At 39.0% G+C, this 17,365-nt stretch overlaps 1 protein-coding gene across 10 annotated transcripts in view; it reads left to right on the top strand.

Moving 5' to 3' along the window:
- RAPGEF2 (Rap guanine nucleotide exchange factor 2) overlaps nt 1-17,365 on the top strand; it is a 382,443-nt gene that overhangs the window by 175,281 nt on the left and 189,797 nt on the right. For all 10 annotated transcript variants that reach the window (XM_019521725.1, XM_019521731.1, XM_019521717.1 and 7 more), the window contains exon 4: nt 5,649-5,732. In XM_019521725.1, coding sequence (XP_019377270.1) covers nt 5,649-5,732 — 84 coding nt within the window. The remainder of the gene's footprint in view (nt 1-5,648; nt 5,733-17,365) is intronic.

The following is a 17,365-nucleotide window of genomic DNA, read 5'->3' on the forward strand; positions in this document are numbered from 1 at the left end:
CGCGGGGTCCTGTCGCTCTTCTTTTATGGGTTGGTCTTCTTATTTTCCCCCCCCCCCCCCCCCCCCCCGGCCCTGTTCTATGCCTCATGACACCAGGGCTTCCTGCCTTGTTCTATTTTTGATGCTTTTCTTTTTTACTTCTGCGCTGCAGTTTTGCACCTTTCTTTTCAGAGATCACCTGAAACAGCAACTCCCATGAACATTGTGAAATCCATGATTTTGGTAGTTCCTACCCATACGATTCCTTCCCCGCCCCCCACCCACGCCTATCCCCCCTGCAGTGGTGAAGGATATGAACTAAAGATGACCCTCTAATATTAGATTCTGTACACTATAAAATTATAATAATGTTCTTATTTTTCCATGTATAGAGTCTAATTATTAGGTGCTTGCCTTAAATTCAGGGTCATCTTAGATTTGAGTGAATATGGTAGGTATTCCATAGACAGTACAACTTTTATTTTTCCTGTTCTGTCCAGGAAAAATATGGGAATGTGACTAAGGATTCTTTATCCCAGTGTGTGCAGGCAATATATCATCAAATTAAAAAAAAAACAAAAAAACCCCTAAAACAAGCAAATGCTTTGGCCTCGTTCTTTCATGAGATCGGAGTACAGTGACTTAAACCTTGGGATTAGGGTCTGATATTTCTCAGACCTTTTTATACAAAGCCTGTGACCTGCCATATCTGTCAAGAACATATCACTGCTATATCCCCATCATTCACTGATTACCCTACTTCTTCCTCTTTTTTTCCCTCCCCCACTTTTTTAAAAACTTTTATTGCTCTTTCAGTGCCTTGATCCTGAACATGAAAATGATCGTTGGTTAAGACTCAGCTATATCTGAACATCTTTATGCTTGGCCTTCCATGACAGCTTTGCACATCCTAGAATGAAACAATTCAAAAAGCTCAGGTGAAATGTATGAGATTTGAAAAAGGATTTTACTAAGTTCAGTAAAGGCTTGAAGACAGAGCTCCCTGTGGAGATTATATGTACTGGTTGAATTGGCTTGTTGAGAAGGATGGAAAGTCCACCTATTTTGGGAAACTTCCTTTCCTACCTTTTTGTATTGATGATTCAGCTTGCTTTGGTAATGCTTGTAAAACATCATTTAAAAAAAAAAAGTCTTGAATGTCATCAGAACTTTAGCTTGTAAAAAACATCAAGTCCAAAATATTTGTTAATGGTTTGTACCTTGGTCCTTTCAAGTTTTCTGTTTCCCTTTTAGTTGTTTTACATCATTCCAATATCTCATTTAAAAGGAAATTAACATAATACAAAGTTTTAAAATTGTATTTTAAAAATTCTAATTCCTTAATTAATTAATAACTCCTAGATTATTAAATCTGGTGTATTTTTATAGCAGATTCCAGTTTGCATAACATTTGTGATACTTCAGTACAGTGGTTCTAAAACAGTGGTTCTCAACCTTTTTTGTACCAGGACCCATTTGTAAACAAGGAAGGCCAGTCCTGACCCACTGCCCCCAGGCCCCAGCCTCCCAGTGTGTGGGGCATGGGGGGCCCCAACCAGCCCCTTGCAGGTTGGAACTCTGCCAGCCTGCAAGGGACGAGTCATGGTTTCCCACATTTTTCTCCTTTTAAGGAAAATCCATTTTTAAAGTCTGTTTGTGACCCTTTCATATATTCTTGCAACCCACTTTTGTGTCGTGATCCATGGGTTGAACAATGTTGTCCTAAACTATTTTATACCTAAGACGCCACCAAATTCACAAGAGTTTTGGAGGGGTAACTCAGTTGAGAGCCACTGTTCTACTCAGTTTACATACTTGAGCTGCTGCTGCCATGTAGTAGTGTCCTACATGCCTCTTTCCAGGAAATGTCGGCAGAGCTGGAAAAGGGTCCAGTAACCTAATGTAGGCAGGAACCGCTTCCATTCTGCCTCATCCACCTCCTGGTTTGGCTCCACAAGTGCCTCCTGGAAACAGAGGTGCATGAGTTTGGCTGTGGAAGTGGCAGCAGTGGTGCCAATGTTGCTACACCTTTGAAAGTATCTTGCAGAGCACAGGTTGATAACTGCTGCCCTTGTAGAAATATTATGAAACTTGTAGGAATTCAGTTTTCTGAGGTTATTTATCCAGTGACAAACTGTTCCAGTGGGCTGGTTGCTTGGGTTTTTGGGGTAGATGTTTGGCAAAAAAGAATGGGAATGTTTTGATCATTTTTTGCAAAATTTCACTTAATTTTTTGGCCAGATTTAATCTGATTATAGGAATATTTTTACTGCAGAACTAGCCCTGAGTTTACTGAGGTGTTGTATAAAATCTCTTTCCAGAAAACCATCCAATTTTAGTTGTGCTTTCAATTTGGGTTAGCTGGCACTGCTGCTGGTTTGGGCTAGCACCCAGGTTTTGCTTTCCCCCAATTGAGAAACTGCCCACTTTGCAGGTAGGATGCAAGCTTGAACATCCAAAATTAGTTTTTCTTCTGAACTGTGGGAGTGCTAGCCAGTTCAGCCTTTGGCAACATGAAATTGTGAGGATTGCTCCTACAGAATTTAGGTATGCACAAGATAGTTACTTTGTTGTGTGGTGAGGCAAACCTGGGTGCTACTCCCCACTAACCCATGATTCTCAAGGGCAGTACAGGGCTTGAGGTCTAAAATATCTTTATGCTGATGTTCAGCCCAACACTAATATTTTTTTCTTTTTCCTCTTTCACATTATTAGGACCTGTTTGTGTGAACTGTCAAAATCTATTTTAGTTTGTATCACCATCTTGGGCAATTCTTCCATGCTTGATCACCAAGAGAAGTGAAATGATCTGTTCATAAATTGTCCATGTGTCTAGTGCTTATCAACATGCAGAATGAGTGCTTTTTTCGACTTGGTCTATACTGTGGAGGTGCTGCTTCTTTAATTACAGCAGTGCTCTACCTGCAGTGGCTGTGCAATATTAGCTGTATCCCCTGTGTAGTTGCCGTTCTACTGACAGAAGGTATTTTTCTGCTTCCAGAATTACGCCAGTCTGCCTGAGTGACAAACTGACAGGAGGCAGCAGCTTCCTTTTTCTGGCAGGACTGCATTCACTGTGGGGACTTTTCTCTAGCTGCCTCAGCTACAGGGTTTGATCTTTTTCATACCCTGCCCAGAGATGACTCTGCTGGCAGAGCTGTGTAATGCAGACCAGGTCTCAGCAGTTGTTGAAATTAATGTTCAGGAAAAAGTCCTTTAACTATATTTATCTGAGCCTGGCATTACAGATCAGTCTATGTACTTGCAAACTTTCCCTACTGCACTGTGCCAGCTGTTCTTTGTACTTTCCCCTCATTTATGCTCTTATTTCTATATTCCCCTTCTGGCCTGTCTCTGACTCAGCTTTTCAGTAGGCAAAGTCTTTCTTTACTTTTTTCCTAACATGTTTCCAAGTTTGTTCAGATTTTCTTTCTTAGTATTTCTTTGGGTCGGTAATGGAACAGACTTGAAAATTTTGACTGCTGTGCAATCAGTAGTAAGCATGACGTGCTGTCTGAGACTCATTTTAGGCTCCTGCACATACTAAATTTATAGCATGATGAACATGTTAATTGCATCTTAAATAGCAACATGCCATAGGTTCAGCCAGTTTATGGTGCCATAAAATAGTAAACCAGCCACAAAGGTATTCCACATAAAATGTGAAACTTCTTTGTGGCTGATTTCTATAGTATCATAAATTTGAACATGCGGTATGCCCCATGATCCTGATGCTTACAGTTAGCTGATTTTTGGCATTGGGACTAGTGTAGCCCAGCTCTTTTTGGGCTACCCCAGTCCTGATGCAGACTAAGAAGGCCTCAGGCTAGTGCTGACAATGGGCTGTGGGTTGGGTGGGAACACTATACAGCCCAGTCACAAAGATGTTACTCATCTTATGTGGAATATTTGTGGCTGTGTTGCCATTTTATGGCATCATAAATTGGCAGAACATGTGGCATGTTCCCATTAGGAACCTTGCAACCCTTGTATCTGGCAATTTAAAATTGTTAGAGCACAAAGTTTCTTTTTACACACTAGTGGAACAATGTTTGTGTGACTTGTAAAATTCCGGTTTGGTCAGTATGATTCTCATCTGCTGGGTCTTTGAGGAAAGTGAACTTATGGTCTGTGTGTAAATATCTATACATTTGATGTCTGTTCATGACATTCAGTTCCATGTTTTTAACGTGCAAGATGCACTTCTTTCTGTCATTCAGAGGAGAGCTGAAAGCGAAGTAAATCTCTGCATAAATGTCAGTGCTATACCATTTATATGCTCTCAGTCGCATCTGGTCCTGTTCTCTGATTTTTGTGCTGGCTTTTCTGTGTCTCACTACATTTTTCTTTTTTTTTTAATGCACTGTGTGTTTCTACAGTGCTTATCACTATTATCTTGGCACTCTGTTTTGAGGGCATTGTCACTTCCAGCTTTGTTTAATTAAATGAGAATTGTTCACCTAACTGCATATAGCCTACTTAGCTTAAAGATTGGATTTTAATAACTATGCTCTCCCCTTTTGTTAAAAGATATGTGGGCTGTGCTTGAAGTCTAAACTAATTGTTGCTAAAAACTTGAGACTTCTAATTTTAAAAAAAGGGGGGAGAGTGCTATGGAATAATGAAGTAATCTGAATTCCTGAGTGTGTAGCCCAGTGACTTTGAAATGCTATGTACAGTTATTGATTGGAATCAAGCTAGCATGCATCATTATTGAGTTTCCTCAACAAGCAGTATAGGAGTGGTGGAAACTAAATCGAAGTATTTACCATCACAGCATATGCTGATCAAGATGGCACAGAATGCATGCTATTCTAATGTGGTTATTTGCAATAACTCTGAAAACTAGTCTTGTTTTCTCACAGAGGTGTTGGCTGTCAACTCTGGGGAATTTTGAGGCCTTTGAATGGAGTGTTGTGCTGTATAGGAAGGAGGGTCTGAATTCGCAGGGGGATAAGCTGGGTAAATGAGACTGGGAAAAGCAGATCACAACTTGTTCCTCTTTCCCCTGCCATTAACTAAGCAGACTTACTCATCTGGATCTCTTAAAAAGAGCACTCTCCTGCTGCTGGTGATGTGTCCCTCCCTCATGCCAGGAAGGAACCTGAAGCAGGCAGCCTGTGAGAGATCAGAACTCTTTTTGTAGGTGGACTCTCAAGTGAGTGAAGATGGTCAAGTTCTGTTAGCTTTGTGTAGGTGTCAAGGAGTTGTTATATCTGTTTGAAGGAAAGCAGGGAGGGGAAGGATTGGAAATGGGCAAAGAGATTGCTTAAGAGATGAAGAGCAGATACTGTATTTGTTGTCCTGAAAGGGGCAAAAGCAAATTCAGCAGAATCCAAAGCTATAATACTATACTTTTAACTACGCTTCTGATCTGCTGTAATCAAGTTCGGTTTTATTTTATTGGGCTTCTGTGCTGTGTCAGTAAACAGATGAGTGCTGTCACTTTAAAATACTGTTATTGATTCAAGCTGTTTTGATGCGTTTCTAGAGGGAAAGTGGAACTGTTTAATTAAAAGTATTTGCTGCAAATGATTAAAAAAAGTAGTTTCCTCCAAAATTCACTGCACATTTTTGGCTTGTGTTTTTGTGATTTTTTTTTTTTTCTTTTTCCCTGATTTTTTGATGCTGTCCAAATTGTTCTCACCATATTTTTCCTTTTATTCCAGCCCTGATGATATTGGTACCTGTTGGTATATCCTTCTGTCTGGCTCAGTATTCATCAAAGAGTCTATGTTTCTTCCAAGGAGCAGGTATGTCTATTTATACATCTGCATTATGTATTTTGAAGGAACAGTATGGTTTGGAAATTCATCCAGTTTCCAAGAAGTTAAAACTAAGTGATTGGTTTACTGTTTAATTACTTAGTACTTAATACTCCTTGTCTTTCTTATGGTTTACAAATAATATTTTTAAAATCTTTTTCAGTAAATACTGAAGACTCTTACAGACCTCCACAAATGTGTGCAGTGTCCTACATTAACTTAACATATAAGTACTGTAAAATGCACAGTAAGCAAGGTGAAAAAATATTTTTGCTGCAAGATAATGAGCATGCTTACATTTCTAGGCACTTTTATAAATAGACAACTAATTTTTATCCGGAAGAATTTCTAGTTTAACAGGAAAAATGGCATAAAAAGGTTCATGCATAAAAACAGCAGGGAAATTTTGTTAAACTGGACTGACATTTAAATGCTTCGTTTTCTATTTACATAATAAACTAGCATCTTTCGACAGCGACACGTGGAAAAATTCTCGCTTATTTCTGATAGCACTAAATGATCTACTAAGCTTTTACCAAATGAAGGGAAAAGGTCAGAGTCCCTGCCACTAACGGTTCGTAGTATAAGAGATTAAGGGCAGAGAAGATTTACAGTGGAAAAAAATAGAGGTCAAGGTGGTGACCATCATGTTTTGATAAGTGCTTTAATAGTGCAATTTACTTTACATGAGGAATAAAAAAAATTCTTCCTACTGCCCCTGTACCTCACCATTTATTACTGGAGGAAATTATTCAGGAGAGATATGAAAGGAGGTAATCTGCATTCATTTCTGGAAGGGCACTACAAACTTAGGGTATAACACAGAAGAACATGTCGACAGGTTTATAACTGGAGAAAAAAGGTTGAAGTTGGTATCCTGGGGAACAACAGAAACATAGGGAAGATTTGATAGGTAGCAAGAGATGGTATAATGGTCTTTGAAAGCAAAGTAAGATCAACAGAAGAGGAAGCTCAGTGGCTATCGGTGCAGCCAGAAAGTAGTACACTAATCAAAATGATAGACAAGGGCCAGAACACATATTTTAGCTGTATGGACAAAAGGAAAGTTGAGACTTAATATATTTTATGAATGAAGAATTAAGACTTCGACATGGGTTTTAATTTTAACGAGGGACCTCAAGGAGTTGGAAAACACCTGTGTTGTGTTTGGGTGGTGCTTGTCAATAGTGATTAAAAAACGGGGTCACTTTGAAAGGACTTTAGAGAAAATGCAATTAGTTCAGTATGGCATGTTGACAGTGATTTCCCCTCCCCCTTGCCCCCACCAAAAAAAAAATATAAAAAGACATTGTGCTGCAGATCTACACAGGAGATCAACAAAAATGGCAAGGAAAATTATTTGTATCAGACATATAGAGGTAGTACTTAAAGCTACAGTAATGCATAAGATTATCACAGCAGAGAGTGTGGTGAAGGAGGAGGGACTAGGACAGAGCCTCATAGTATTCTGTAATAACATGATAAGTGTAACAGGAAGAGAGAAGAAACTGGATGAGGCATGGAAGAAACAGCCAGAGGTAGAGGTAGAGAATGTCATGAAATCCTGAGGAGAGAGAGGACATCAAACAGGAAGGAGTCATTTTAATAGTGGTTATTACTACTTATTGTGATTTGTGAGGAGCATCCTGCTTGAGCAGAATGTAGATGACTTAGCTTAAGGCTGCTGCTCTCAGTCTGCAGATAGGACACAGCAGGATTTTGCTGGTTCCTTTCAAAACATAAACTTTCAAGGGATTAGGCTCAACATTACGCAGAAGGTTTCTGCCATGAATGTTATATTTAACTCTTTTCCAAAGATGAGAACTGCTGCTTCAGGAGCCTGTGCAATAAAGTGACCCTTCTGCTCCCCCTCCACCAGAGAGGGAAAGCAATTTTTTAAACCAATAGAGATTTAATAGAAGAAACACTTCACTGAGAATTCAGGCTGATTTGGTTTAACTTGCCTCATTTTAACTTGATAACTGTAGCACATGCTGATGTAGTATTGATTGACATTTACATTTTGGTAAAACGCTTAGATACTGTTAAAATGCCTAAATTATGTTAAGTGAGTCATGGTTAAGTTTTTCATCATAAGTTAATTTTAACAGCTGAGCATATTCTTAACATTACATTTTTTGTGGAATAAAATTCTACCTGTAGGTTTTCATATGCTGCTTAGAACTTTTGTTTTTGAGAGCTCAAAGATCAGTTTATAGTATTTGGATATAACAATAAAATAAGTTTCACTGCTTTCTTCTCCCCCACCCATCAACACCACATTTTGTTTTCGGTGATGGGTTGATAACAAGTGTTATACAGACAAACATTACCAAATGATCAAAAGGGAGGAGAAAGCAGAGAAGGGAAAATGAGTATTGTACAAACAAATATTTTCTCTTTTCTTCCTTCTCCCCATCTTAAGCCCTCAATAAAAGTTTTTGGAAAAATGTTTTTTGATTGTAAGTTATGCCTGCCCTGCATCAGAAGTGTGATTGCAGCCATTTGTAGACATACCTATGCTAGCTCTAATTTAGCTGGTTTAGGTAACAGTGCATGCATCTACACAAGACACTACTGCACATTTATTTAGTACTTGTATTAGCAAATGCGCAGTAACTGAAGTTACTGTGCAGTAGCGCTGGTGAAATTTCTTTTTAGGTGATGCTACTGCACAATAGCCCTATCGTACTGCACAGTCTCAAATTAGCACTGTCTGTGCTGTGACATGCTACTGCATAGTATTTTTTTTGTCTACTGTGTAGATATGCCCAGCAGCAGTAAAGCTGGCTCGCTGGCATTTGGTGAAGTCTATAGGAGTCTGTCCAAGGTCTTCTGTCATACTTAAACTTTTTGTGCAGTGTTAGCTGCAGCTTTGCTACTCTTGGCATGTGAATTAGTTTAACTAAAGCTTGCTTTGCATAGCTACACATACTGTATCAGATTATTTCAGTGTAGACCTATGGTTAATGTTGTAAACGTCACGTGACCAGCAAACCATCTGTATTTTGGGCTACATGGTTAGCTAAATTGATTGCATTTGTTTCAAATATAGGATAAACTAGTAAAATAATAGTTCAAAACCAGGCATCTTAAATGCATACTTTCTGGTAAATGCCTGATGAGAGCATTGGAGAGCTGTGATTTAAGTGGAAGAAGAACCCTGTAGAGTATCTTTTTTTTGTCAGTGCCCTATCTACATGACCTCAGTTCCAAGCATCTGACACCATTTAAATCAATTTTACACCAGAGGCCAGAGGCTGACAGCCAGATAATGCACAGATTGTGAGAGACTACTTTAAAAAACAAAACAAAAAAATCCCCCCACAGAAATAAACCTGTTTTATAACATGCTGACATAAAAAAAATGCTCATCACTTTATAAGTCATGTATCCTTGGCCAAATTAGTTCACAATTCAGGCAGGAGGTAATGAATGGAAAAACCAAAAAGTTAAGAACTATGCATTTTTTGGAGATTTTTGAAATTTGAATTATTGCTGGACGCTTTCCCAACGCATCTAGCCTTTGGTGCTTGAGGTGCAGATTTGACTCTTGGGGTTTCAAAAGCTTTAAAAAGTACTATCAAATCTGACCTCCCTCTTCCAACTGTTTTTCATTATGCTGTGCTGGATTTTACTCCTCAGACCTTAAGACATGTGTTTGGAAGCATGACTAACTCTATCCCAACTGTGAAGTTGGTCCAATAAAAGATATTGCCCTAAGAAATCCTTGCCTGTCAAGTAGCACAACATTTTAAGTTCTGAGTGGCCATCTTAAAAACATTATTTTTACTTCTATCCTGTGAAAGTGTTGCTAAACTATTTATAGTGAAGAGTGTTTCTTAATTGCATGTTGGCATTCAGTTTTAAAGCAGGTAGTAGTTGTCATACAAGCCATTAGAAGAAAGGTCCTTGATTTGATTGCACAGCTGAAACATTACTTCACAATAAATTCTTAAGAGGGAAAATATTTGGTACAAACATTCATTATCTTAAAATATTTGGGGAGTTAACCAGTTTATAGTATATAAACTATCTCTGTCACTGTGTGTTATTAAAATGATCTTTTATTCTGGAAAAGAAACACTTCAGTTTGTACTGATGGTAATTTTCAAATAAATGTGAGATTTATCATATATATTATCAAATAAATGAAACTCTTAGTTGGTAGCTTTCATAATTTATCTGTGCTAACTATATCAGTTGAATATTTTGGTGTGAAAATTTATGATGAGACAAATAATTTCCCAGGCTTATTGACTTTAAAAATATTTCATTATTTCCATACCCATTTGCTGTAGCTTATATGTTTGGGTTCAAATTATTCTTGAACCCAAGAAGCAGTTAGAAAGTTTAAATAATAAAAATAGTACTTTGGAGGAGGTTAGATAGAAAAAGAAATTCTGGATCTGTCATCTTGGCAGGAAGTGGTCAGTTGTGTTCCTCAGGAGTTGGTACTTGGCCCAGTGCTATTCAACATCTTCATCAATGATTTGGATGTGGGGGTGAAAAACTCAATGGCCAAGTTTGCAAGCAACACCAAGTTATGAGGAAGCATGATCATGCTTGAAGATAGGCTGCAGATACAGGCAGACCTAGACAGGCTGGTAAGTTGGGCAGACTGGAACCAGATGAAGTTCAATGTTGAGAAATGTTAAGTGCTCCACCTGGGGATGAACAATCCTCTGTGCACCTACAGGCTTGGCAATGCCAACCTGACCTGCACTACGAATGAAAGGGACCTGGGGGTAATAATTAATCACAGCATGAACATGAGCCGGCAGTGCGATGCGGTAGCCAGCAGGGCCAACAATACCCTGGCATGTATCAATTGATGCATCTCCGGCAAAACCAAAGACGTGATTCTCTCGCTCTACTCGGCATTGGTGAGACTGCAGCTGGAGTACTGCATCCAATTCTGGTTGCTGCACTTTAACAAAGACATGGTAAAGGTTGAGAGAGTCCAGAGAAGGGCCACCTGTATGATCAGAGACTTGTGTGACAAGCCATACGAGGAAAGATGGTGGGATCTGGGACTCTTCAGCTTGAAAAAGAGAAGGCTGAGAGGGGACTTGGTAGGAGCTTACTGCTGCATCAGAGGTGTACATCAAGGGCTCGGTGAACAACAGTTTACCAGGGCACCCTTGGGGAAAACTCAGATTAATGGTTACTAGCTCCTGGAAGACGATTTCAGGCTCAACGTTAGGAAAAACTACTTCACAACTAGGGTGTCCAGACTGTGGAATAAGCTCTCTCCAGAGGTGGTGCAATCACCTACCCTGGAAATCTTCAAGAGGAGACTGGATGGTCACCTTGCTGGGGTCACTTGGCCATGGTTGTCTTTCCTGTTCAGTGCAGAGGGCTGGACCTGATGATCTTCTGAGGTCCCTTCCAGCCGTATAATCTATGAATACAATTGATTATGAGGCTTGTACGCAAAATATAGCAGAAATGCAGGGTGCCTGGAGGCCTCAATATAAATCTCCGGATCTCCTCTATTTTAAAGTGGCCACAGAAATAATGCAACAGACCTGAAAAATATTTCTGGAATGGCCTCTAGGATTCATAGGTCTGTTCCATCCTCTCAATTGCTGCATCTTCTTGACAGGGTTATTTGTCCCAGTACTTTTGCCTCTACTGTATATTATTTGCCTGTAGTCCTCGAACTCCAGTGCCTAAAATGTTTCCCAATACTTTGAGAAGCAAGTTCTTATTTATTTATTTATTTATTTTATGATATCTTTTTTTGGACCAACTATAGAGTTGGTAGAGATGTTAGATAAGCTTTTGGGCACAAAGTGCCCTTCTTAAAGAAGCAGGTGCTCAAAAGTTTGTCTGACATCTCCCAACTATGTCTTTATCTCAGCTGTGTGTTTGTCTAACATCTCTCCTATGTCTGTAAGCTTCCTATGATTTTCCTCTGCTACATATGTTGACACACAGTTTTCTGGCTTCAGCATATCCAAACCTTTCTTAGTTTGGTTTACATGGTCAGCAGTTGTTTCTGTTTAGCTAACTGCCTCTGACATTTTTTCTTTATTCTATGAATATGTTATTCTGTGGCACTTATTTCTGTAAGATGTGGTGATTCATTCTTCTTTTTAATTTTCTTAAACAGCATCAATATTATTTGATCCTTTAAGTCCAGCCGAAAGCATAACAACTTGTGTAGTTCTCACTAATCCATCTTATCATATCACTTTGACAAAAATAGAACAAAAAGAAGAGAGAAAGAGATGCATTATTAGATCTTTATAAGCTTCTTGGAAGGAGTTGCTTTTGGGTTTTTTCTTTCTTTCTTTTTTTTATAATAGAAATCTGGGCTTCCATTGCCAACTTCAGAAATTTTACATAAATGAAACCTTCTTAAACTTTGAGATGCAAGCTTTTTTTGGGGAGATTTTATTTTTTATTGAACCAACTGTGTAGTTGGAAGAGATCTTAAGCTTTCAGACACAAGGCACCATTCCTTAGGTCTGGAAAAGAAGATACAGTTTGAGCTAAGTAGCAGACAGAACAGTGATATGTATAAAACTCTACATGAAAATAAAACTACACAATCTTTTTAAATTAATAGAGAAGGGCTACACAATAGGAATGAAGGTTATCTGGAATAGCCAAAGGGCAAGAAAAGTGCAGTAGAAAGGATAGATCTATTAGTGGAAGAGCAAGATCATTCAAGAGGGAAGAGGGCCGTTATCACCTGTGGTGTGCAGAGAGATGAGCAGAGCACAGTTAGATTGTAATAAGTCATAAAGTCAATGTTTGTGTTTAGTCCTTAGTTTTAAGTGTCTAGTAAGGTTATGGATTTCTGTTCCCATGCTTGTCTTCTGAAGGTGTTATACCTTTTGAGCTTGAGGCTGTGAAGGGAGTCTTGTTCTGTGGTAGGCATTGTGTTACTAGGTTCCTGTCTCTCATCTTTTTCCTGTGATCATTTATTCAAGAGCATAGTTTCTGTCTAACTTCACACATAGTTTTCATGATGGCATTGGTGCATTGGACAAGAAACAAGATGGGGGACAGAGAAAAAAAAAAATGCAAAGTGTCCGGTAAAAGACAGCACCCTAAAAAAAAAAATCTTTGCTACTTGCATATTTCCTGGACCATAATGGCTACAACATCACTTCAACAAGTAAACTGTTTCCTCAGTCAGCATATACTTCTCTTCTACCCTTCTTACTCTTCATAGAGTTTAGAGAGGTGTGCTTTTTAAATTTAATGTATTTGAGTTTTTACAATAGTGTAATGTGAACTTTACCATAAAGATCATTTGGGTAGGTTAATGAGCACAAAATTGAATAACCATTTAAAAATTATGGTACCTGAAATATTAATTGGGCTAATAATAATAAAAATTTAATTCCATATGCATTATTTTAATGATTAAATACTTTTTAATGAGATGGAAAACTGATTTTGTGTAGATGTTCCTTGCTTAATATAAAAAAACCATATTTTAGTTCACTCTCTTTTGTTATTTTTACAAGACAATTTATATATGAAACAAGGAATATGATTCGTATTATTTGAAGTCCTGAGCACTAACTCGTCTAAAATTTGGATGCTTTTACCCCCAGATGAGAAGGTTTGACATATGTGCAATAGATGATTTCCAATCTGTAAAGCTTGAATTAGATCCACATAATTGACTGGGTGATATATTCAGAGGCACCACCAACCAGGTTCAGATGCCTTGCCATTGAGAGAGGGGGGTCAACTTGACCCCTGTATTTTCATTGTTGAGATACTAGCTGTCTATTATATGATCTGTTTATGGTAGAAATGTGTTTGGATGAACCTAAAAATGAAGAGGATGCATCTCCTTCTGCCATATGCTGATAGATAATTTTGAGAGATTGATAAGGGAATATTTATTTACATTCCAGTGCTAGAGGAGTTTCTAACTGTGGGACTATTCCAAGCTTCCCTTGGGTCACACCTCTTGTAACTTTGTTGTCTGAAATGTTTTACTATCTTGTTGACAGTCTCGGGCAGCTGGGTGCTATTGTTTGTTCGTTTCATGTGTCTTCATTGAAACCTGTTTTTGTACAGCATTTCAAAATATGCCATGTTTTCCAGTTAATAGATCTTGCTGGGTAGTGATAACCATTTACACTGCAAAGATTGTCCATCTGTTGAGGCTTGGTATTCTTAAATTGTTACTTGTTACATTAAATATGCTGTTGCTGAAACACGAGATGATTAAATTAAATAGAATCCTTATATTGTTTTACATATTTAGGCACAAAATGATAGTTTATATATTTCTTCACCCTCCGAAATAAACAACTTTACTTAAGATGCGGTGGATGGAATTTTTAGTCCTAATTAATGAGTTGTGAGCTTTAGAAGATTAATTGTGACTTATGGGGGCTAGAAGCTACATTTTTGTGATTTTTATGGACTGCCTTTTTGACCTTTTGTTTTGACACTTGATAAACGGGCACACTATTAACCTTCTTTGTAAAACTAGTTATCTGTTTAGTTAAATGCCAGGAGAAGGTAATGGGGGTGAATTTGATTTAAATCATGATTTAAATCACTGGTCAGGAAGCCTCAATTTAATTATTTTCTACCAAAAGTGCATTCTTGTTGTTTGATATCCTTTATTCGTTTAACTTCTTGAAATTTTGCAATTTTGACTGCGTGTACACAAACTTGCAGAGATACAATAGGGCTGCTGGGTGGGTAATCAGGTCTGTTTAACTCTCATCTCCATATACTGCTGTTAACAAGGATGATAAACTCTCCCTGTGCTTGAAGAGGGGTGTTTGTGCCTGAAAGCTTGCAAAGAACAACTTTTTCCAACTATTTAGTTGGTCTAATAAAAGATATCTCATGTACCCAAATAACTTTGTCTTCCTACAGAGACGCAAATCCACAGTTTGAGCATCTCTGTGAAACTAAGTTTCACAGAGATGCTTAATGGGATCTTCTGGGAACCCCATAAGATTGGGCCCTGGACATGCATTTTGATATGAGGCAAGTTGTGCCACCTTGGGGCAAAATAACAGTATCCAGCTTCTCCCGGATCTGCGGCTGTGGGGAGCTAGAGGCTGGGGCCAGCACCTGTGCTGGCCCTAGTAGTATAAAAAGCTGCCCTGGCAAGCAGCTCAGGACTATTTGCTCTCAGGAGTTTCTGGGGCCTGGCCAATTAGTATCTGGGGACACTACCCCTTGTGACAGCTGGACTGCTGAAGCAGCCTGGAGTGTTCCTTGTACCCTCTACCCACTGCAGCAGTCTGGCAGTGGGGGCTGCTGCCTGGCTATGAGCTGCTGCTACCTGCGACAGCATGCAGCCCCAAGGCTGTGCACCTGCCAGACCTGGATGGGGCTGCATGGCAACAGCAGAGGCACCTGCACCTCTGGGCCAGCTGCCAGTGGGCCGTGGCTGCAGAGTGGCCTTTGTGCGGCACTACTGCCATGTGTGCCACCACCTTGCCATATGAGGAGCTATTGCCCGGAAGATGTTCTCAGTGTGGTGGCATTTGAAAAACAAATGGTTCTGGTAAATCAGCTTTGAAGTAACAGATGCAGTTAAAAACTATAGGCTAATAGCATAGAGGAATTTCTTCCCTGATCTTAATAAGGAACTGGGGACATGATGAAGAGGACAGTGCAAAAGTTGTCTGTTGGGCTTAGCATCTGCCAAGACCAGCTAAGTAGTTCAGGCTAAGACTGTAAGATAGTAGGGGGGGTTTTAGGGACAGGAAATGAAAACATAGTGGGATTTCACATGCACTTGGTCTCTGGGAAGAGCCACTGCTCATTTTATCAGTTCTTGTAGACTTCAGTTTGTGAATTCCGTTTGGTCACTCGTGAAGTTTAGTCATGTGCAAGTGTGCTGTATACGTGGTTTCTGTTTAAAGACTCAGTGCTTCACTTGAGATGAAACACTCTGGATCACCTGCTGCCAATCAAGATTCAGGTACACTGGAAAAATATTGGGAAAGAGTGCACAGAATCTCTACTATAGTGAAGAAGCATAGATTAGCAGATATGGCATGGGACTCTATCAGGAGCCTTCAGTTCTGGTCCTGGTTTTCCTGTTTGTTCAGAGTATGAACGTGGGCAAGCTAAGCAGTCAATCTATACTGCAGTTCCTGCATTTAGGAAATGATCAGTTGTATCTTTTTCTTATGTTGTACTTGTCAGTGATGCTAGTTAGGGATGTGCGAAATGGGCTGTATTTGATTTGGATTCAGCCTGAATTGGGGACAGTGATTTGATTTATTGATTCGAATCACTGCCCCGATTTCAATTCAGCTGAATCTGAAGATTTGATACTGATTTGGAGAGTAAGCGATTCAGCCATCGACACAGCTTTAAATGTTTGTTCTGTGTACCTCAAAGTACCAGGTATAGCTCATGAATGCTGTGATGGTGGGGCGGATGGAGTATCCCACGGAAGCACTCCATCTTGATTTGATCTGGATTTGGAGATTCAGCCGCTGAATTGGACCTAATCTCCACTGAATTGAATCGGTGACCAAAGCTTCGCGCAGCCCTAATGCTAATCATTCCTGTTCACAATCTAAAATAAAAAAGTACACTTTTGCAATTTTGCTGCTAATAATGAAAATTCAAATTCAAGTTGGAAGCTGCTGTGTGGAATATTGGAACAAGATAATTGCTTGCTATAAAATAGTTAAGTAATGCTTGTTGGCTTAAATGCCACTCAGATTATGATTCACCTGATGACAAATGAATTTACTCTGTAATTTTCATAGCACCTACAAGTACAGTAAGCATTTTGCAGAACAAGTATAAGCTACATTTATGTTGAGATACGAGTGGGGTAATAGTGTAGGAATAAGGTGAACAAAACCAGAAGCTGAAAGAAAATTCCCTCATGGTTGAGGGGAAAAAACCAACATTGTTAATTAGTTCAGACTCAAATTGTGTGTCCAAAAGATAACCTTGCAGTTACCTTGGATGGGCATTAAAAAAATGCCACTTGCTAACGTGATGCAATATTCCATTGTCATAAGAGGAGGAAAATTACTTTAGTGTTTAATATATAGTTTAACAATTGGGAAGCAAAACTCGTTATACTTTGGCACAAACTATTCTATACTCAGCATTATTGCTAGTCTTGGATGCTACTTCATTTATAATAAATTGCTAAAGGAAACTTCTACATTTTACACAAGAAGGAGCAACAGGGAGTGTAGCTAGATCATGAATTACCAGATGAACTAGCTGAAGGGTAGTTTTCTCTTAAATGTAGGAATCTGGATTTTAATACAGGACTGGCATTAAAGAGTACTTGCAACATCTGGCATTGAAAGATTCCTGGTCTTTGCTGAGGGGTGATTTGTAACTTGTTTTTATCCTATGCGTAGTTCTCTCTTAGAGCTCCTGATAGAAACAGAATGAACTGACAAGCTACCAAGTCAGTACTTGCCTAAAAGGAACAGCAAAATGAACTGTATGTAAAAATAGCATGTAGAGTTTGTCCTTTGGGAGAGGAGAAAACTGGAAAAAATGTAGAGGGGAAATCTATACATAAAGTGAGGAAAGTGACAAAATCAGGGAACGAATGAGTGCTGTGACACTGTTCTAATAGCAGGGCCAGGGTTGCCAACTGTCAATACATTTATAGACAGTCCCTAAGAAAA

The sequence above is a fragment of the Gavialis gangeticus genome, unplaced genomic scaffold, assembly GCF_001723915.1.
Source record: "Gavialis gangeticus isolate Ggan-Ray unplaced genomic scaffold, GavGan_comp1, whole genome shotgun sequence".
Taxonomy (NCBI): Eukaryota; Metazoa; Chordata; order Crocodylia; family Gavialidae; genus Gavialis; species Gavialis gangeticus.